Source organism: Anabas testudineus, chromosome 5 (assembly GCF_900324465.2).
Source record: "Anabas testudineus chromosome 5, fAnaTes1.2, whole genome shotgun sequence".
NCBI classification, from domain to species: Eukaryota; Metazoa; Chordata; class Actinopteri; order Anabantiformes; family Anabantidae; genus Anabas; species Anabas testudineus.
In genome coordinates, this window is record NC_046614.1 from 20,579,588 (window position 1) to 20,601,337 (window position 21,750).

At 40.5% G+C, this 21,750-nt stretch overlaps 2 protein-coding genes across 4 annotated transcripts in view; both read right to left on the reverse strand.

The window, feature by feature from the left end:
* Nucleotides 1-2,609, reverse strand: part of eif4g3a (eukaryotic translation initiation factor 4 gamma, 3a) — a 42,588-nt gene extending 39,979 nt beyond the window's left edge. The window contains 1 exon segment of the mRNA XM_026348536.1: nucleotides 2,026-2,609. Within this exon segment, the coding sequence (XP_026204321.1) occupies nucleotides 2,026-2,189 (164 nt within the window). The 5' untranslated portion in view covers nucleotides 2,190-2,609.
* A 571-nt stretch (nucleotides 2,610-3,180) lies between these two features.
* Nucleotides 3,181-21,750, reverse strand: ece1 (endothelin converting enzyme 1). 3 transcript variants are annotated; one of them, XM_026347801.2, is made up of 20 exons: nucleotides 21,644-21,742; nucleotides 19,834-19,890; nucleotides 15,529-15,615; nucleotides 13,310-13,448; nucleotides 11,735-11,947; nucleotides 11,479-11,603; nucleotides 11,211-11,357; nucleotides 10,981-11,046; nucleotides 10,463-10,651; nucleotides 10,151-10,293; nucleotides 9,848-9,962; nucleotides 7,729-7,839; nucleotides 7,548-7,646; nucleotides 7,295-7,372; nucleotides 7,074-7,177; nucleotides 6,647-6,757; nucleotides 5,930-5,997; nucleotides 5,606-5,796; nucleotides 5,060-5,155; nucleotides 3,181-4,214 (listed from the first exon to the last, which is right to left on the reverse strand). In XM_026347801.2, exons 1-20 carry the CDS (start codon nucleotides 21,725-21,727, stop codon nucleotides 4,038-4,040), a joined length of 2,400 nt encoding a protein of 799 aa, XP_026203586.1. In that variant the 5' UTR covers nucleotides 21,728-21,742; the 3' UTR covers nucleotides 3,181-4,037. The 3 variants fall into 3 exon arrangements, with proteins under 3 accessions (XP_026203586.1, XP_026203587.1, XP_026203588.1); XM_026347802.1 differs by lacking the exon at nucleotides 19,834-19,890 and having other exon boundaries at nucleotides 4,038-4,214; nucleotides 21,644-21,750; XM_026347803.1 differs by lacking the exon at nucleotides 21,644-21,742 and having other exon boundaries at nucleotides 4,038-4,214; nucleotides 19,750-19,843.

The following is a 21,750-nucleotide window of genomic DNA, read 5'->3' on the forward strand; positions in this document are numbered from 1 at the left end:
TACTTTTTTACACTGCAAGATATTCCACATTCAATCTAATCCAAAACAATTCAACAGCACCACTTTAACACACTGTCAACAACAATCCTGATTTATTGCACTGCTGTAAAGCAGAATTGAATCACAAGTACATAGGTATACCTAATAAACTGTCTACTTTAAGTATTGCTAAGCATATCTAATCTCCTGATACACATGGAGACGTATTCACCTAAAAGATAATTGGACACTGAATGAATTTAGCTGAACAAGTCATGATATATAAACCTTATCTCCCCCTGAATGCCCTTTGTCAAACTATACTTAACCTGCTGTAATCATTCTGATCTCCCAATTATTTTAAAAGCCATCACCACAAGAATTTCCCTCTTGAATTAGCCACATATTTTGCGATATGGCAGTATGATGGCTGTGTGCAACAGGTTTGCACCTGCCCACAATTATAAAGGACACAGCATCAACAAAAGGTGTAAATTTGAAAAGGTTATATGAGCTGAAACAAATTCAACTCAATTACTGGTCAGTTGTTTAGATTGGGCAAAGAAATATTGATCAGATCAAATCAAACAGCCACATAAAAGAATTATGGTTTTATGGTTTTGCAGCTCTGTAGTCAACAGTCTAACTACTACTTACTATATAGCTGAAGGTGAGTTAAGCAAATATAACATTTATTTCAGAGAGTCATACAGGACATGACACAACAGATGAAGAGATAATTGTGTCTTGTGCTGTTATACTCATCCCACTCAGTCACAGACAACTCAACACACTGTAAACAAGAGAAGGTTTCATACTGCCACCTGCCATACCCAGCTACTCACTGCCCTTTACAGATGTCACTAACACAGGGCAGCTGTGATAGTGGCAGGAAATCAGGTTGAGACATCATACCCCAAAGCTAGGCCACAAGAGAAGCTGTCACACCAAAAAAGACACATCTTTATGCCACCAACAGGCAAGGTAAATCAACCTAATCCTCTCACACACTACTGCCATCACACTACTGCTGTAAATAAAGCAGGAGGTGACATAACTGCAGTGACTTCACTCCACCAAAAGTAGAGTAGAGTAACACCGGCCTACCTCTGTGTAAACTCAGAGGTTAGAGGAATACTTTGGGCCAGTCACAGCATAAACACTTCATCATTGGCAGTACTCTACGAGGCGTGTTAAACAAGAAAACAAATCACAAATAATCAGGAAAGTGTCATATCCGTGAATCATATTTATGAGCTTATGGTTTAACTACCTGTTTATACCACATCAAAAATGATTTCTGCTGCCAGGCTGTCAAGAGCTATGAAACTAGCTAGCTACTTTCTTTGCTGCTAATTTCTGAAGGCTGCCTTTCTGAGAGCTCACCGGCCCGTCAAGGTGCACCGTCAAACTCCTTCAAAAGCTAATGCGACATGGTAAAAAGGGGGGGGAGCAATTCTCACAAACTGGGCCTTGTTTTGGCTAACATTAGCCCCGTTATTAAGCCACAGGTCATCACCCTGAAATGAACGAAGCTTTATTGCTGTGCGACGTTGCATTCACTGGCTAGTGCACTTGCTAGCTTCACCTTAGCTGGCTGGTTGGGTAACCAGGCTAATGCACCTTGCTAGCCAACAACGGTAACTGAACAAAGCCGGTAACCGGTGTGGACACCCGGATAGCTTGCCGGTGATGGAGCTTTCCAATAACACATGATGCAGTCATTAATATAACTTGCAGTGACATAGCTGATTTGAAATGATACGTATATTTTCATCTAAAATGGACTTGGAAGCAGCAGCGTAGCGTCAACTTCCAAAAATCCAACTGACATTTCCGTTGGCTTTGACAACCGGCTTCGTAAGCTAACGTTAGCATGCTTAGCTAGCTAATTGTCCCCTCCCCTCCCACAAACGAAACCATCATCCCCGCATCCAACCTCTATTATGTACCACTAAGAAAACACCAATGTGTGATACTGTCATAATGTGTAGGTGAAATGTATAAAAGTATAATCATTTCCATGTTACCCAAGTCAAAGGATACTGAGGTGGCGGTACCGCGCCGGGCTGAGGAGCTGTTGGGGCTCCCGGCGGCAGAGACACGGAGGTCAGGGTAGCCCGCAGTTGGCTCGACGGAGAGGGGCCACTTCCAGGTCCGCTAACTGCGACAGCGGCTGGTTTGGGGACCACTTTCGGTGGCAAACTCATCGCAAAAAAATCAACAAATAAAAACAACACCTCAATAAATACTGATACAAACAGCGTCTAGCTTGCATACATAGAGCAAGCGTAGCAGATTCTTGAAGCAGGCCCCAAATCCCTTTAACGGAGCGGGATAACGAAGCTCGAATAGCAACACAAACGTCTTTTTTCATGGAAAGTCGCTGTTCGGATCAGCGGTGCTGTTCATGGGGACGGTGGGAGGTTTAGCCTCCCTCGCCCGTCCGGAACCAAAGCGGATCCGGCTCGGTTCGTTTCTTTTGAAAGAAATAATCGCCGCGATCTTCAGCCTCCCTCGGCGATCTACCCTTTCTTCTCGACAAGTATGTTTTTTATCATTTTCTTCTCGGAGAGATGAGAGACTTCGCCAACATGGCGTTGCGGCCGCTTCCAGCAGTCCGGGCAGGACAGATGATTCGGGAAGACTCGGCTAGTTACGGATTCGCTCGGCGAATCAACTAACCCACAATCAAGCACTGTTATTAGCAGAGTGCTTCATGTTCACAATATGTCCCAAAATACACATTTTTATCAGCTCGTTTGGCGTTTTAGTCGTTTTTTGAGGCTTTAACTAACTTAATATTAATTTGCCATTGACTCAAAACATTAAAATCTAAATAATGTAGACATATTAATTTATATCAAGCTGCACAATTGTTTATAGTTATTTAAGTGTATGCACAGCCCAAAAGCATTCACAGTCAGTAGACTAGTCATGTATTTACATAGCTTAGTTCATAGTTTGTACTCTGCAGCAGCATAACATACACTTGTGTGTTTTCAACGCCATCTACTGTTATTCTGGCTGCTTCGCATCTTCAAGTTTGCAACATTTTCCCATTAGATTTACTGTGTATTGGTTGAGTAATCTCATCAGAGACGGTTGTTATTATATCAATGTAATAAACCCGTCTCCACAAATTTAAAATGTGTTTGTGAGCATGTTGGAAACAACTGGAATAACTGGAGACATGAGGCAAAATGTTTTAGGTTTGGTTTTACTATACAAAATAATTTTGTGACAAACTCTTACTCATAAAAAGACGTATGACACATCATGGCTTAACTTACATGACCAAGTTCTGAACTGAATAAAAACAGCTGCTGCTTTAATTTATTGTGGCACATTTCTGAATTAATTCCTTCTGTTTCTGATCTGTATTTGTCTTCCGTTACAGAAATTGTGACAAACTTGACACCAGGTCAAAACATTACCTTATCATATCATTAAAGTCAAAATCTGTATCAAACGTAACATTGTACACAAAGAGTTTTTGAAATATTGCAGTGGTTTAAAGACAAATGTGCATTTCTGTATTAAACATATTTATACTAATTGTTGATTAACAGATTTAAAACTGTCCATGCGTGAACTAGAATTTCCATCAGAAAAAGAATCCTGTCGGGTTTTAGTTCATTGTCATTTAAACATTTGTGGCCATAAATAAAACATAATAAAAAAAGGAAAACTGGAACAAATCCAATCACACTGAATATTTACAAAAAATAGAAACATGACTTGGCAGTTTACAACATTTGAAAGTGGTTCCCCCAATTTTCTTTACCCTTCTATTGGATTTCCAGTGTTAAAAACAAGCACATTTATATCTACATCTAACGTCAGAGTTCAGTGAAAGCTGCTAATTCAAAGGTCTTTGTTTAGAAGCACTGAAGATTGTGATTGTCCATTCACAGCAGGCACGTTGTATCCTAACAAGGAGCTGGATAAGCATGAAGTGGGAAGCAATAGAGTTTCAGTGGTTCCTGCATTTCCCAGCCACAGAGGCTTCGTCGCTATCTATTTTCCCATTGTCCATAATAAAGAGCAACGCGGCATCACCACAACTCACACTTATGTTTAGGGTTCATGGGCGCATCTGCTTTGCAGCCAAAGTGCTTTGAGAATTCACGTGAGTTGGAGATGGTGCCGATGACTCTGAACCTCGATGGACTGTGAGAATCTGTGATTACGCCCTCGTGTGAGCTCTCGGGTGTCCTGACAGAGCACCATACCTGCAAAAGCAAGAACAGGAAATTCTTTGATAATTTCTAATAAGATATACAACAATATGTAACACATGGAGGATAGCTTTTATTTAAAATGTGACATATGGACAGGATTTTGTAACATCATGACTAGTTTGAAGCCAAAATCAATCACAGTCCAGTTTGGAAGCATTTTGAAGCCTTTAGCACAAACTGTACTGAGAGTGGACTTGGAAGACATTTTATATTCAGAAGTTATTCAGGACTTGAATAGAAGAAGAATTTTTAAACCACATGAGATACAAAGCAAAATGTCTCAAAACATATCTGAAGGGGAGTCTGAGACATACGGTGGAAACAGGAGCAGCAGAGGTGGTGAATAACAGAGTAATGTACAGAGGTACAATTATGACGTGCTTGTATTTCCATTTTATGTTAGTTACACTAGTACAATTGAAAATCAAATATAGTTTTTACATTCCTTTGACAGCTTTAGTCACTAGTTAAGTTTTTGCAAATGTAGAGTCTTAAAAAATCAACTGATAAATGATAAGGTATTAATGTGAATTCACCGCCTGTTAAAATCAACTCGACTCTTACCAGTTTGCTTCGCTCCACATGAAGTCTCTTGTGTAACAGAGACGTTAACCCTTGTTTTTTTCACCAATTATAATTTTACCTTCTATAGTTGTCAAAATAAGCTGTTCTACACTTGCACACGGTTTTCAATAAGTTCAATTCTGTGTTCTCTGAAGTGGTTCTACTTATAGTGGAGTATAAGTATTGCTTGCACTTTTAATGGAGTACTGAATTTGTGTTCTTCTACCTCCTGATGAAATCAAGACAAAGAATATACAGTGATTTATACAAACCTGGGCAAATCCTACAAAAAACAGCTGATGGTTGGTCATGCCCAGGGCCGGCAGTGTGGCCTCCTCACCGTTCTTTTTGATCCAGTTCACATAAGCCTTCAGAACGACAAATGATCATGTTACACACAGTTTTCTTCTGTACACAGTAAAGTATGCAGCAATATAGAAAAAATATAATGAATATATTAATATATTTATTATGAATATTTTCTTCCAGTTAGTAAACTGTTCAGTGCAGGGTGTTTATACTTCTCAGTGATTTGCACATCAGCTTTGTAGCCTATGACCTTTCACTACATGGAAAGAATGTGTGCATGTAAAGAAGTAACCAGAGGCCGCCAAGGCCACTCATAAGCACCTGTTGCATTTCCAGGCTTCCTTGTAAACCAGACAACCTGCTTTTTCCAATACAGATTAATAGATCCCACAACAGCTTCGGCAAATAAACTAATGCAGGGGACTAAGGTGAGACATGTCTGATAGTTTGCCAGCAGCATTTAACTATTTATTCACAGTAAGCCACATTTCAAAGTGAATCTATCAGACCTTGTATGCAGCATTAAGTCCACCGTTGTCAGCGATGTTCTCTCCCAGGGTGTGTCTACCATTCAGATGCTCCTGGTTGATGCTGTAATTTCCATATTGCTCCACCATGCACTGAGTGTGCTTCTTGAAGGCCTCTACGGACGAGTTCTGCCACCAGGAACGCAGGTTTCCATCTTTGTCGTATTCTCTTCCTTTAAATACAAATTTTAAACATGACCGTATTCTCTCCCGAATGGTGCTTCAGGACTATATATTAAACTTAGAGGTCACTCCAATGCTCATCTTCTGAAATGTGAATAGATAAAAGAATTGATTTTTACGAACCTTGGTCATCAAAAGCATGAGTCAGCTCATGTCCCATTACCACTCCGATTCCACCAAAGTTAAGAGCCCTGGAGAACATAAAAATACATTTTAAAATCTAAAGTCATGTTGGTAAATTGGTTTGGGCGACGTGGTGGTAGAGCAGTCGTCTAAGAACCCAATGGTGGCACATAACACCAATACGTACTCTCTAGCAGCTGTCTAACCACATTTCCCCAAGTGGATCAATAAAGTCTGTCATTACTATAAAACAGTGGTCGACATTTTCTTATTGCTCACTCAACAAGACTCACTGCTCAGCACAGAAATAGTGGAAACAGGGGGTTTGGTTCTGCTGTCTCTACAGCACGTATAAAGATGAATTATTAACATGTTTCTTTAACCTGTACAAAAACAAAACTGCTTTTCGGGACCCGTGCAATGACTTTTTTGAGACTCATTATCATTGTGACATAGTGACCCCTGAATCCCTGCTCAGATCTCAGATTAGTTTGGAATACATAATAAAAAGGATAAAACCAACAAAGAGAGCGAAACACAGTGACGGCTCAGTCTGAGGACACAAATGTTAAATTAAAAGCAAAACACATTTTCTGTGCATTATGCAGGATGTTTTTACATTAACCTTAATCAATAGATTAAATACATGTGTATTTAAAATGGTAAAATGCATCCAACATGATTTAGTAAACTTGAATTACAATTTAGGAGACCTACTTCGGCCAGGAACGACTATAAAATGGAGCCTGGAGGATTCCTGCTGGCAGAACCATCTCATTCTTGGTTGGGCTGTAATATGCATTCACAGTTGGAGGGGTCATGCTCCACCTGTACAAACAAGGACCACAGAGCCACCACATGAGGCTGACATCAAGGTCACAACAAATTGGGAATACTGATACCCGGTCTTCTGTGCCAGGCTGACTACAGATCAGTTTGTAAAGCATGGGAACCCTGATCTGTCCCCTCCCCCCAGTGCCCAATTAGAGGCAAGGATCAGTTCAGCAGAGAAAGGTTTCTTGCCTGGGAACATTTGTGGATGGCAGCAGTTTTTGCTTAGTCAGTATAATGGGAATGTGCTCCCAATGGAGCTCCCTCTGGCAAACAGCAGCAGTGGTATTGAGAGTTATAGGTAGAGACTCACTGGTTTCTGTTGGGAGTTTTTCTCAGCTGGTCTGCTGTTACTCTGGCAGAGAAGTTGTAGTACTGCATGACATTTTGGAAGTAGAGCTCTGACACCACCTCAAACTAAAAGAAACAAGAAAAATAGTGTCCAGTGTTTTAATTAGGCAAGAATGAGACCACACAGGAGAAATGAACAGTGCTAGGTTGTTGAAGACGTGATGCACTTCCCCATTTACCTACATCATTGAACACTTTGTCCAGCTTCTCAGGATTCATGATGAACTCTGGATATCCAACCATGTTGTATATTGCATCTGCCTGTGAAGGATAAGACTTTTAAAAAAACTGCATAAGACACATTCCCACACCAGGTGGCGCTGCTGTCTATCTCCACTTCAGCACAGAAACACCAAGAGAATCATTTCAGATGTCTCCTTTCAGAAGGAGTAGGAACATTTCTCACATGAAATACACAAAAACATCTCTCACCCACCTTTTCTTTTGCTGCTTTTCTTGTTTCCGAATCCATCCAGCTCGTGTACTTGAGGCTGTCCTCAAACGCCCATTTAATTTCTGCAACCATATCTTCAGCCTGAGGCACAGAACAGACACAGAAGCGTAAGAAGCACATCATCTCACACAGCTTTGAGAGGAAAAGACTTTGAAGCACCTACTATGGCCTTGCTGTCTTCAGCAAAGGTGGCTTTGACAAACATGGCTCCAAGAGCAAAGCCGAGGGCGCTGTCGGTGTCGCTGACACACAGCTTCCAGCGCGGAGTACAGCTCTGTAACATAATGTTAACACATCAATCAGTTCCTCACATCTTTTATATTGTCAGATATCATCAGCATCTTTGGAAAGTCATTTTATTCAGAGAAAGATTTTGGCCAAACATTTATGTCTGCTTCAATTAGTCATTTCCTTTATTTCCAAGAATGAACGTGGGAGGACTTATTAAATTCAGCTGTGGGCTCTTTTTGTAGGAAGACTGGAGTAAAAGCAAAACAGAAAGACTGTTTGTACTGGGATAAATACTACTAATATTACTATTTATTACTATTGTCATAGTTATGAAATCTGGGATATACAAAATAAACAACACATAAACCATTAGCTGTTAGTGCCAAAGTTAAAACCAATGTTGAGAGCTGAAAAATACAGGAGTCACTGCAGATTTCCAACAGAAACAATTAAATAGAAAATGAGAGAAAATGGCTTTGATCCTTTTAAGAAACGTGTGACCTCTGTAGTCTTCGGGAGGCAAAGCTGAGCTCTTATCTCTCTATGTGTTCAGAGACACGCTGTTCCCACTGAAGGACTGAGTGGTGCTTTTTTTTTTTTTACTCCAGGCAAAATAACAACAAAAGAACATCCCAAATGCCAGCTCTCAGAAGGTTTACGCTCATAGCTGAGTCAAATGCAAATGAGCTGACCACCAGAAAGGCAATGAAGCAGAAATGAACAGCACAAAGGAGTAATGCAATGTTGTCATCGCAGTTTATTCTTACGCTCACACTGTTATTAAGATTTAAACATAAAGTAAACATCTCTGTGTTCATATAGCTTCAAACACTTCTCGATAATTAGGATCTCACTACCTGCTCCTTTTTTGGCTTTCAGCTGCAAGTAAAAGAAACAGTCCCTATAGGACAAAGTTATCATCAGGTGAAAGGAAAGACAAGGACAAATGGAGCTGCATGTATATGTAGATAAAAAGGAACAAGGCCAAAGTGAGGAAATGAGGAGTGTTCTGAGCAAGGAAGGTTGTGAAATCTACTGAGGCACAGATGGAAAAAGAGACACAGCTGCAGTCTCACGTTAAACGGATGCACAAAGAGACACACAAAGAAGGTTTCGGGTTTGTTATTACAGTTTCCCCAGTGGAAATCAAGACTAATGGAACAGCATCTAAGAGCCGGGGTCACCGAGGCTTTCAAACAGTTCTCCACCAACGAGAAGTAACAGCGTGTTTGCCTGTAATATAATGGTTTTTAGCTGTGTGGAATGTGGTGGCTTGACTTTGGATGTACAGTGGCAAGAAAAAGTATGTGAACCCTTTTAATCTGTAATTCCTTTTCCCTTTTTGGAGGGTTCACATACTTTTTCCACAAGCACTATGATGTTTTTATGGTTGTTCTAAATAAAGACATAAACTATCAGATTTCTTTGTGTTATTATTTTAGGAACATTATATTTGTTAATACTCTCGACTTAGATGAAGACCAGATCATATTTTATGACCAATTAATGCAGAAAAACACAAAAGGTTCCCATGCTTTTTTTTTCGTTTCTTAGATTCTAGTGGAGCTGAATGGGATTTTTTTAGTGGTAATCTGAGCACTAAAAAACTACATGAAAGAAACTCAACATCTGCTCAGACACCATTCTCTAGTCCACTAGGACTATTTCCAAAGAAAACTGTTCACAGTGAGTTTGGTGAATTATTAGGATTATTGGGTCACTACACAGTGCTATTGTTTTTAAAACATCAAAACTCAAATTAAATTTCATTCACGTGTCCACTGCTAATTATTTAAACCAAGACAAAAGCAAAAAAAGCAGGGAAGCAGTGTGAAAACAGACACTTTCTCCTCACTCACCAAACATATTAAAAACACATTATCCTAATGTCAGCAGGCCAGAAGGTCAAACATGTATACTGCACTGTTCTGCACTGATGTTTTTATTTATTTATTTTTTACCTTTATCTGCTTAATCCGACCCCCTGTGTTTGAGTCTATCCCTGCCATGCCAGATTATACTGTAGGTATTTTAAAAGGATTACCTCTTACCTTTTTGGTACCATACATGACCTCAAAGAAGCGCTGCTCAGCATCCTGGAACTTCTGGTCCAAAATGGAAACCATCTTCCTCACCACCTTCATTATCATGTAATTGTTAAGTAGGCTGTAAAGAAGATATTGAAATAAGTGTTTTGTTGCTCTTTTAAATAATGTCTGAATTGTTCCTACTGAACTTTTCATGGTTTAAGTGTAAAAACCATTTAATAACTATTTTACTGCATTTTCAAACACACATGTCCATAAATACAAACAAGTTGTAGTTCACACATCCATGGAAAGTATTGATCTGACCTTTTATTTGTTTTAATAATGAGGTCAGAAACTTTCTGGAGGTACTCTTTGGCATAAACAACCACCGGTTCTGACTCGTTGAGCGGCACAGGAGCAAACACCTCTGTGAGGTACGGCATCCATTGCACTGCAGGAGCCAGAGTCTGCAATGAAAAAGATACAACACACCCAACAAACTCAGACAATGAACACAATTTGGTAAAGTCTCCTCACAGCCACACATTTGTTCACATTTCATACAGTATATTTAAATATATATATAAGTTCTCCCTTTGTTTAAAAGCACATGCAATGTAATAAAACTCTACTTACTGTAAGTTCCTTGGCCTCCATTTTATGGTAAATGAGTAATTCATCCCTTCTCTCCTCCTGGGGGATAGTGAGGTTGGCCAGAGTGGTTTCAAAGTCCACAATCTCCTGCATCAGCGTCCGAGACGTCTCCTCGGAGCCGCCCAGAAGAACCCCTAACTCCACCAAGAAGTTGAGGTATGCTGTCAAATACTGCGAAGCACAAGCAGACAACACAGTGAGGGGGAGGTAATAAAATTCAATTAGGGAAGTAATCCAAAAGTATGTAAATATAAGCTACCATGCAAAGTTTCTCCCTGAAGCTAAAATATTTCTAATATTGAATTAATATTGAATTTCTTGGAAACAACGAATGAGCCTTTGGGTGTTTTCCTGCTCTAAGTGACTACATATTTCTGTTCTCATTACAGGAAACACCAGATTTGGAGTTTCAACATTCACTGTCCACCTTTTTAACACATTATCAGTTTAACCTCTGTGAAAACAGTGTGATGGTGTTGTTAATAATACACCTACAGTACCTTTTCATTTGCTGTTTTGTTGAGGTAGTAATCACGTGAAGGTAGTCCCAGGCTGGACTGATCCACCTGTAGTCAGAAGAAGCACCCTTAACACACAGCCTTTTGTTTGAATACCTATGATATCAGCATGCAGAGTAAAAGCAGCTCACCAAAGATCATATCTCTACCATTTGTTTTGACCCCTAGAACTTTTATTTTAAGTTCTCCATACAAATCTGTAACGCTCGCACCTGGATGATGTTGCTGTTGGAGTTTTTGGAGTCAGGACTGACAAAGACAGTGAAGAAGGGGGATGTGCGATAACTGGCAGACACTGTTCGCAAAACTTCCTGGAAGTTGTTCTTGTCCCAGGGTCCAGTCAGGGCCCATCCTCCTATCTATGGGTCGAAACAGAGAGACTCACAGACTGCAGGATGCAGGGAAACGGTTCTTTTTACTATAAATAAAGAAAGTAAAAGTACAAGTGTTTGTTGGTGAACGTTAGGATGTTAAGCATACCTGGTTAATCAGCTCTTGTAATGGCTTCGCTCCTAACGCCTCAATCTTGGTCTCATTCATGCAGGCCTGATAATATCTCTGGGCCTTCTCTTCAGCATTACTCAGACCTTTCATCGTTGTGTTTTCTGCCAAAATAAGGAAATATGATAAGCTGAATGAGGGTAAGCTTGTTTCCCCAGGCCTAGAAAGTAGTAGACCTTCTCTGGTGTAAAGTCATCTGACGCTAAACAGAACGCAAACAAAGAAAGGACTCTACCTAATAAATGCTTCATTACAAGCATGTTGTGCTCCCAGAGGTTGCTGAAAGGTTCCCAGCGGGACTTGCCCTCAGGGAGAGGGTTGTTCTTTATCCATCCCCCACAAGCAAAGTTGTAGAAGTCCTGGCAGGGGTCCACTGATCGGTCCAGGGCACTCATGACAGCACTCGCCACAGTGATGCACGGCTCTGTCAGGCACAAGCCAGAATGAGCTGCACGAGAAAGAACAAGAACACGGTAAGTTCGTAGATATTTAACGCTCAACTTCGTCAGCTCATTTAAAGTGGGAAACAAGTTCTCCTAGTAGAAAGAGACTCGAGACCAGAGAATAACCTAAAAATATTACATGGTAGGACTGCTAGGGTTTTCAGACCATCTGGAAATTATTATTTTATCAAGCAACAGCCAAGATATACAACCTGGAGGGATTTTTCTTTTTCTACATGTACAAATTCTTGATGAATAATTTCCTGAAACGTGAGGAGGCCATTCTTGCCAACTGATTAGTAGAGAGTGAGACTGCAGATGAGAATGAAGCTGCCTGAAAGACTTTACCTAAATGTTTCAGGAGTTTAGGGTCAATCAATGTTTAACTGGCCGAACATATAAATGTCATTCCTCTCTGGCCTGTGTTAGCGTGAGGGTTGGATGTGAATTCATTTTCAATTGTGTAATGTGAACACTAAACACAACAGTTAACAGGAAACAGCTTCTGAATACTTTCAGTGTTTAGAGAAGTGTGAGTGTTTGACACTGGCGAAGGAACCGAGAGCGATTCCAGGAGCCAGCTCACCTCTAAGACTTGACAGACTTTCACCACCTGCACATATAAGGCTATGAGCAAGAGTCGGAGACAAAGTTACGAGCAGTGATGATGTTAGTACCCCGAGGAGAATTCATCCTTGTTCCTTTTATTATTTCAAAGCGTGATCTGACATGTGGTTCTGAATGGGAGGAAGTGGCTTTAAGTTTCCCATGGTAAATATGAGGAAACCGACGCAGATGAGACGCTGCCTGGATGTGATGGTAAATCCACAAGAACCTTTTCCACAATGAACAAGGTCAAGGGAGGGATTTAGAGTTGTTTTTAGGCAGCTAAGCCGAAGGTGTGGCTTTGGCTTAAAAACACATACTATGCTGTATTAAAAATGTAAGTACTGTCTTATAGTTGTGATAAATTAAGAGACATATGCTCATTGATGTTTGAAGTTACACTCTCAGGATCTTTACTGACCTGTACAGGGAAGCGGGCCTAAAAACTGATCACCACAACTGGAAACTAACAAACCACAAACAACCACTGTTGTACCTACAAAGAGCTGTTTTCTCTCCAGTTGAAGCTGAAGCCAGCAGCCAGTTAGTTTTTATCTTACATGTATTACAAGAGACATACGACAGCAAGTATGGCTCTCTTCAAATGCAACACAATCAGTGTGAGCGCCTCTAAAGCTCACTAAGCTCATTTACAATTAATTAACTATTCCATTGAGTCTTTGTCGTTTGGGGTTGTGTGTTTGGACAATAGTCACACTGTGTCACTGTGGCATCAAGTTTAAATAAAGCTTCAAACTCACGCTGTCTGTAGAAGACCCCGGCTGCGATGAGAGATATGAACAAGCCCACAGACAAGGCGCACACTAAAACCAGCAGCTTCTTCTCTCTTTGTGTCCTGTCCGGCCAGCATGTGGAACTACGGCCGGGCAAAAGAGTGACCTGCATCAGAAAAAACAGAAAAAACTAAACTTAATTTAATCAGCTTAATCAAATGCGACAGTTTAGATACAACAGAGTAGATGCAAACATATTTAAAGTAACATACACCGATAATAGGAGTGTGTTGTACGTATACAGTGTGGAAAATTTGGATGTTCAACTTCTCAGGAATCTGATGACTGATTATTTCAAAGCACAATGGCTTCTCTATCATGACCTACCCAGAAAACCATTCTTTAATTGTTCCCTCACTTTTAACTCAACATGCACTCGTAAAGGATATCTTCCTTTTGACCCATATTTGCAAACAGAAACCAGTCTTGTTGAACCATATCTGATGCTTTTGTGGTTCACTAGTAAATCATGAGGAAGTAGAACGAAAAGTATCAACCTCAGATAAGAAACTACACAGAAGTAACCAGTTTACTGATAATCACCACCTAAATGGAGCAAAATATCTCCATAAATCAACATATAAGAACTGATAAGTTGGAAGGAAGTGTGTGCTTCTTGAACAGTGCGGTGCATCTTAAACCAGCACTCTTTCTCGTGAATGCTTCTAGCGAGTGGAAGTTGAGTCATAGAAACTAGACTTCCTCCATGCTAGTCCAAAACACTTCACTAATCATCCAAGTAGCTATATCAGTCTGGGGAAAGTTGGTTAGAGACCATAAATTTATCCTCCAGGTTGGTTTCACTAGCCCTGAAATAGGCTCGTAGGTGAAAGGCTGCCAAGAGAGATGATTTCCTACAGGAACCAGTACAAGGGCCACTCACAAAACTTGAGTATCACCACTGTAAATAAATGCCTGATCTTGGAACCCACATGCATCCTGTGGAAGTCAATTACACCTGGACTGTATATATAAGGATCCAATTTACTGATATTAGCTCAGATGAGAGTTTAAAAGTCGAGCTAAATGTGACCAAAGCAAATGCCAAAGCCACAGTGGTTTTTTAAATCCCTGGAGTTCAGCATGTTGGGTTGTTTTCCACTTAAACTGTGTTTTAAAATGTAATTCTGAGAATCCCGCAGCCGAGCCTGTGAACTCTTCCTGTGTAGTTCATGGGATTCAAGCACTGTACTGAAAAATCTCAGTTCCTTCTTCTGAGGTTCAGAAATAGAAGAGACTGTTAGTACAAGAACAGAGTTACTGAATATGCAACAAGGTTGTTGATGATGTTTGATCAAATCCTCTTACGCCTGTATCCTCACAAACATAACACAAAGGATTTCAACTGTTGAGGTAATTAGTGTGTTTGTGATGACAGAACAGTCTTGTTAAGATGCTGTTTACATGTAATTGTCAGGTCTCCCTTTGCAAAAAAAGATCTTAGACTTAATACGAATTTAAAACAACACTTGTTGAAATTCTTGCAGTATGTAAAAGTTGTTCTTACAGTATGATAAAGGTGATGATGGGAGGACAAAAGAGGGGAGAGAAACAAGTAGTTTGCTGGGTGTCACTGCTGACACAATTAAATACAGTGTTAATCTGGATTGTGTTCACAAGCTCACAGCATGAGATTATTGTATAAACAAGGTCTGTAAATGTCTGTTTTACAAAAAAAACTGAGGACAAAATTATTTGTATTCCTTATGAATGTGCAGAGAACACCCATAATCATCCTGTAACTTATTATTCCTCCTCTATTTGATCCCAGTTAGATTTAGTTATTCGACAGATGCTTTTATCCAAAGCAACTTACACGGTATAAGGCAAATGCGGGTAAGTGGCCCACAGTAGGGGGTCCATAAGCCTGAGGTGGTAGGTAGGGAGGCTACAGCCGGGATTTAAACACATCTTCCACATGGAGGGCGTTAATGTTGTCTCTACACTATCCAGGCATCACTTAATGTGGCTTCATTAATGGTACGTTCTATAACGTACATTCAAACTTTTTGAACCAGCGCACATGAAAACACACAAATATTAAGTCTTAATATGCAAAGCACTCTTTAAAGGGAGGGTGTTACATGATATTAAGGCTGTTTTTCATAATGTGCAAAGGCGTACGCATGCAAAACGGGACAGATAAGAAGTTGTTTACTTTTACCACAGGGTATTTGCACATTTACCTGCATGGGTGAGGATGGGTAGATGTCGTCACCCGTGGAGTCCACGAGATCTTCCTCATCCAGCGTGGCTCTCTTGTACGTTGACATCTGAAAAGTCAAATGCAGAAAAGACTCTCTCAGTGTTTCCATGCTTGTTCTAGCCCCTCTTCTCTCTCTTCTCTCTCTCTCGCTCTCTGGTGTGTGCTAGAAAGTGGTTGTAAGTGGCATCTACGCCTCAGCAGCAGTCTCTGAGGCTTCAGGGCAGGGTTTCCCTCTAAAATCCATGAGGAGGAATCTGGTTTGTCTGGTTGTCTCTTGCCCTCATACACAGAGTTGACTTTCAATGAGAATGTCAGTCCTCTCCTTTTAAAAGCACTTTAATGCTCCCTACAGCCCCAACAACACCTCGCACAGCCCCCATGGTGTTTGCCAATTACCCCCTGGAGGCAAACGTCACAACACCAACAAAAACCTCCTCCTGTAAGTCCTTGTACACTCTCCTTGTGGTTTCTTTCTTTTTCCTCTTTGCCAGTTCGTACAACTTTTCCTTCTGCTGGACTTCCTCCTCGGCACAAGAGAATACGGAACGAGTGAAAAACAGGAAGGAGCACTGACTAGACCGACTGGCTGTGTGTGTGGAAGTGATTGTGTGTGTGTGTGTGTGTGTGTGTGTGTGTGTGTGTGTGTGTGTGTGTGTTAGTGCATTCACCAATGTGGTTTCACTTAGATTTGGGGAGGGAACCTCACAGTTGCAGTTCACACCCAGTGTCTTTACTAGAGGCCATGATACACTCGGGGGAGGAGCGCGGAAAAAATATCCTCCCACTACATGCCTGTCGTCGCTGCCTGTGGTAACCGTTACCTGATAGGCAGGACGGTCAGTGCCTCTCTTGTTTAACCCCTCACACACAGACACCAGCACATAATGCAAACACTACACTTTTTAACTGTTGAATAGTCTTTAGATAAAAAAAGAGTTAAACATATTGAAATGGTGTGTGGTTAAAAATGAACGGATTAATAAAGTAAACAACAACAGGATGCTGATTGAAAAATGCTAACAGTTAGCATGCTCTAATAAGTTAATTTAATGTCCAACTCACTATAAAGTCCATGTATGATAGAAAATCTATGTTAAGAATATGTACTTACGGCACTGTATGTTCAAACATCGTTAAGCTAATTTTAGATCATGTGAAACAATTAGAAAAACCACAAAAGTTTAATTGAATTAATGTGAACAAATCATTTTTATGTACCATTTTCTAAAATCATACACCAGCAATGGACAGTCAAGCATCCATATGAAAAAGTGTGTGTTGCATAAAGCATTCAATTCTTAGGGTACGACCTGTGATTAAAGTATAAACACAAGAGTCTTCACACCAATAAATTTCAAATAACGAGACAACAAAAAATAACACTAGACTAACACTAGAAAACTTAATCTACTTGATTAATGTGTTGGAGTCATCTTTATAAACAGAGAATTTGTGTTTTGATCATAACAATCAGTTGATAAATACAAAATTCTCATTAAAGTCCATCTTCATTTGTAAATTATAGAGAAGGATTCATTTGTATGACTGTAGGATTCAAGCAAATGTCCACTGTCCACAGTTTACCCACTGTCACTACACATACAGCTGGAATCAGTGTGACCAGTAAGACAAGCAAGCAACTCTCTGGACCTGCTGACCATATATTCCACATATTTCCACTGCTTGTTGACATTTTATAGACTAAATACATGAGATCGATTAGCAGAGATTATTTTTAGTTGCACTAACTTACAGTGATTGTGAAATAAACGTATTTACTCAAACTCCACAGGACGGCACTAACAAAGACCATGTAACTCAACGTGAGCTGCTACATACCCGTGTTTACGTCAGATTTCTGCTCTGCTGTGCCACTGAGAAGAGGGTAATGATTAACTCCAGCTGTCTGTCAGCCTGACAGAGACACAATTCACACCACATTGCTCAATGCAACAAAAAACAATGCAAAGCAACCAACCTGACGAAATCTTTGCCAGCTGAAATATTTATTCTTCACGTGTAGACAGACGCTATCAGTGCAATCTCACTGTCATTTACCTCCATGCTCTGGGTTGCCTCTTGTTAATATCCAGTGAACACAATCTAAATGTTTATCTTACAAGAAAGATTTGATTTATTGTGAACATAACCAGAGGGCGGTCCAGTCACGGATCCTGCTTTATTTTCTTACCCTTGTTTCACGTAAACAACCTACACAGAGAAATGGGGAAATCACATTCCCACCACAGACATTCCAGAAAATTCCAGGCAAACCGAGACACAGATTCCTGTTAAATCATGTTTTCTATTAGACTAGTTCCATACAACATATCAAGCCCAGTAACAACAGGACGAGGGAGGGAAGTGCTGGTAGCCGTATCTTAACCCTAAACTAACAATAACAAATCATATCACACAAATGTCCAGAGCCTTCCTTTTGCAGGTGTGTCTTTAAAAGCTGTTAAACCCAGCACTCAACCAGCCAAGTCATATTATCAGCTTTACAAAATGAGAGAGAGGGGACTAAATGATGAGAGATGCAGAGGGAGAAGTAAGAGGACACCACTTGTTTTTAGGACACTTTCAATTACATAAATGGTTTCAAGTGACCTACAGCTGAGAGCAAAAGGCCTAATGGGGATATTGATGTTTGACTTTTACTCTCCCTCTCGACACGCAAACCCTGCATTTTCTCTGTCTATATTTAACCTATAATGAATTTAATGATTGCAGTTGCTCCATTTGACAAGATATTTTTACTTTACTCATGTATTTGCGAGGCCTCAGATGTGAATACAGAGCAACAAACAGTATTAACCACTGGCACAAACCACGATGTTGTCACTCATGCACATTCCTGACCGTCCATTAACTGTTTCTGAACATGTTCTTGGCACCGGGGTCTGTGCAGATGTGCGTGCACATGTTGCCACACAGACTGGCCCCCTTGAGTAACATCACTGCTTTGGTGACAGCACTGACTTCCCTTTCCTGTTAAGGATATTTACTGACTAACATCAGTCGTTTTGTTAGGAAATCTGCTTATGAACTTTTGTACCTGATGCAACGAGTCACGACTTCCACCGTTAGATCCTGTTCTGCATAATCCTCAAACTTGGAATTACATATAAATATCTAAAGGCTGAGGTCATCCGCATGCCACAACTTGCTGCAATGGTAGCAGAGGGAAGACTTTGTCAACATCTGTAAAAGCTGTAAGCTAATCAGGAATTCCTGTTGTGGCAGTGCTGTACCTTAGTGCAAGTCACGCTAAGTGAAAACTGGGAGCCACTGACGCATAGAAAATGATGCAGCCTGGTTAGCTCTGCAGCAAATCTCTCATTGTGACACCGGAGGTGTGAAGATGTCTTCACAAATAAGGGCTGATACTATAAGGGGTTAGCATCCCATGACTCTTGGAAACGACGTGAGGCCACAGCCTTTGAGTGAAGCTGTAAACCACAAACATGCGTCAGTGGTTCGTCACTGATCCTTCAAACCAGACGATTATTTGTAGCGCGGGGTCATTCCTCCGAGAATAACTGGAGTATGTTTGTGTTTGGGATTAGGTGCTACACATACTGTAGCGTACTGTGTTTGGCAACAGTACAACGAGGACAGGGCACGAATTTATAGATGAAAAAAGGCGAGGAATGATGGAAAAAAGGAGTGGACGAGACATCAGCAGAGGAAGATTTACAGACGTGCTGTAAGAGGGCAGTTTATCATCCAAAGATAGGCGACACCGCAAACCACCTCCGATGTTCAGGCCACGAAAGATCAGTAATGAAACACTACACACTGTGACAAACCGAGTTACAGTCTGTGTCACAATCTGTGTGGCAAGTTGCTTTGTCTCTGTGAGTGACGGCGCCTTGTTGAAATCTGTCGTGTGTCAAATAGATATGATCCACAGCTTCATCACTCTTAAACTTAACCCTTTCTGTGAATCCCAGAGGAGAAGATGGAGGTCGGTCAGACGTTCCAGAAATACCACGATTCATCCGATTCGACATTATGTGACCTGAAGGCAAACCGGCTGCACACGCGCCGCTACTCTATCATGTGTGGCTGTTTACTGAAGTGACAGTATGTGAGGTCTGGACCCTGTGTCATGTACTGTATGTCCTTATAAGTGTAATTTGACTGTATCTGCACTGTACACAGTGATGACTCAACGTGTAAAGTTAAACTCTCTTACTCTTATCTCTCGTGTTTAGGCCCATGTGTTTCTGTCTGAAAGCCACAGATAAAGACAAAGTTGCCTCGGCCTTAAGCTCCTGACCTCTGACGTCAAGACACCACTGGAATTTTCTTTCTTTTCCCAGCACAAAGATGTTTCCTTTGGAAAAAAAAAAAAAAACTCTGATAATGTAGTCAAAGCTTCTTTCCCAGGCAATCAGCTTTTCTCTGCTATGAAGTAGGATGTTAAACTAAGCCGAGGGACTTTTACCACAATAACACTTTTGGTTTATTTTTAGTCATGCATGTGCACAGTTGCTTTGAGAAAATACATAACTAGCACTTTCTCTCGCTCATTAACATGCAGGCTGCGGCTCTAGTGGATGAGGGGAGTTTAAGTCATTCTTCTCTGCACCTTTCAGCTATTCTGATGTACGCATAATCAAATATCGTGTGACGCCATCACGCAGTGCAAGTGTTCTCTTCGACAGTACATTAGTAAAACATGAGCCAATGTGGTATATTTGCATATTTATATTTAATGATATACTCCAAAGTTGTCATTTTGTATTCTAAATGTGATTAAGTTTTTCAACATGTGAAGTGGGGAGTAAAGGAGTGGCACATGGAAGCTTGTTTATTAGACTTTCAGCCAAGACAGACACAGAGAACAGGAGATTACCTGTACCTGCTGTTGTTATGACGCCCTGCAGCAAACTCACTCACTCATAATGCTCCTAGTTAATGAATAACTACAAAGTAAACCCAATTCCCTGAGTGCAACAAATCCAGTGCTGTGTAACGTTATTAAACTAATCAATCACTGAGGTTTTTTTGCACAGTGATCCGAGCTGATCAACTGATTTGAGTTAGTAGCGCTGGTTTTGGCATTTTAACTGTTCCACGAACAAAAATAAAGCAGATCATGGCTTTAATTGGAGAAAAATGCAATCCACACTTTGGAAATAATCAGGCTTTTATTAAATTATGGTCTAAAAGCTGGATTCATGTGGTTTTTGCTTTAATAGGTTTAATCTGGTCTTCCTGGGAGGCAACTTCTGCTATAAAAATGAGTAAGACTGTAATGCTCGCTACCATTTTGTTCTTCATTTGTTCTTTAATTTGGGAGGAGGTGTTGCCATACATGACAGTTTAGTTATGAGAAACCTGTAGATGAAATGTTGCTTCTGCAATCGATCATGTAAAGCGGTGTATGTGCTGAGTTAGTGTTTGTTTAAAGCTCTTTTTAAATTGATGATCTCTTTTGTGTACTTGCTTATATTCTCCCTTCCAAGACTGATAAATGGGCTCACAGCAATCAAACCTAACATTTAGACAGTGAAAGTAAATATTAATTTTGGGCATCTGTGACCAATAGATCTGACTAAACAGCGGTTTTAGTTGCAGCTGGTGGGTTGATTCACTTCAGAGGCTAAAATGTCGTGTAAGTCGCTGAAAATGGGAGTAATTGGGGTAATTTGATGTTGGATGTGACACAGTAAAAAGTACCCCAAGCACATGCAAAGTTCTGCAAAATCAAATCAAAATTCACTCGAAAACAAAAGACAAGATATAAAAAATATACTTGATGACAATTTGATGTACAACAGATGAACTATCACGTCCCAAGTGGGACCCTGCCCTGACTTCATGGTTGACTGAAACATAATGAAGCCCCATAAGGGTCAAGTGGAGTTATATAACAACTAAAACTAAACAATTACATGGGTTTACTGGAAATTCGAGCCAGAAAACATTTGCTTAAATGTCTTTAGTGACAGTCGCACACAAACCCGCAGTGATCAGAATTGATTTGGTGGCAGCTCAAACACATGATTTAACATAATTAACAGTTGGATTATTATTTATTATTTATGTCTGAGCACAGTTTGCCGTCAGATAAAGGTTCTTACCCTGCTGTCAGATGGTCCTCCAGCTGTGCCGTGACTCCGGTGCGCTGTCTGACCCGGGACGGACGGACTGAGCCTCTGATACATCAACCAAAGAGGCTGCGCTTCAC

Coding starts and splice junctions, on each gene's coding strand:
- ece1 (XM_026347801.2), bottom strand. CDS start 21,727: ATGTATCAGAGGCTCAGTCCGTCCGTCCCGGGTCAGACAGCGCACCGG. Junction 10,294..10,462: donor TGGAGGCCAAGGAACTTACA/GTAAGTAGAGTT, acceptor TTTTCATTGCAG/ACTCTGGCTCCTGCAGTGCA. Junction 7,373..7,547: donor GAAAAGCAGCAAAAGAAAAG/GTGGGTGAGAGA, acceptor TATCCTTCACAG/GCAGATGCAATATACAACAT.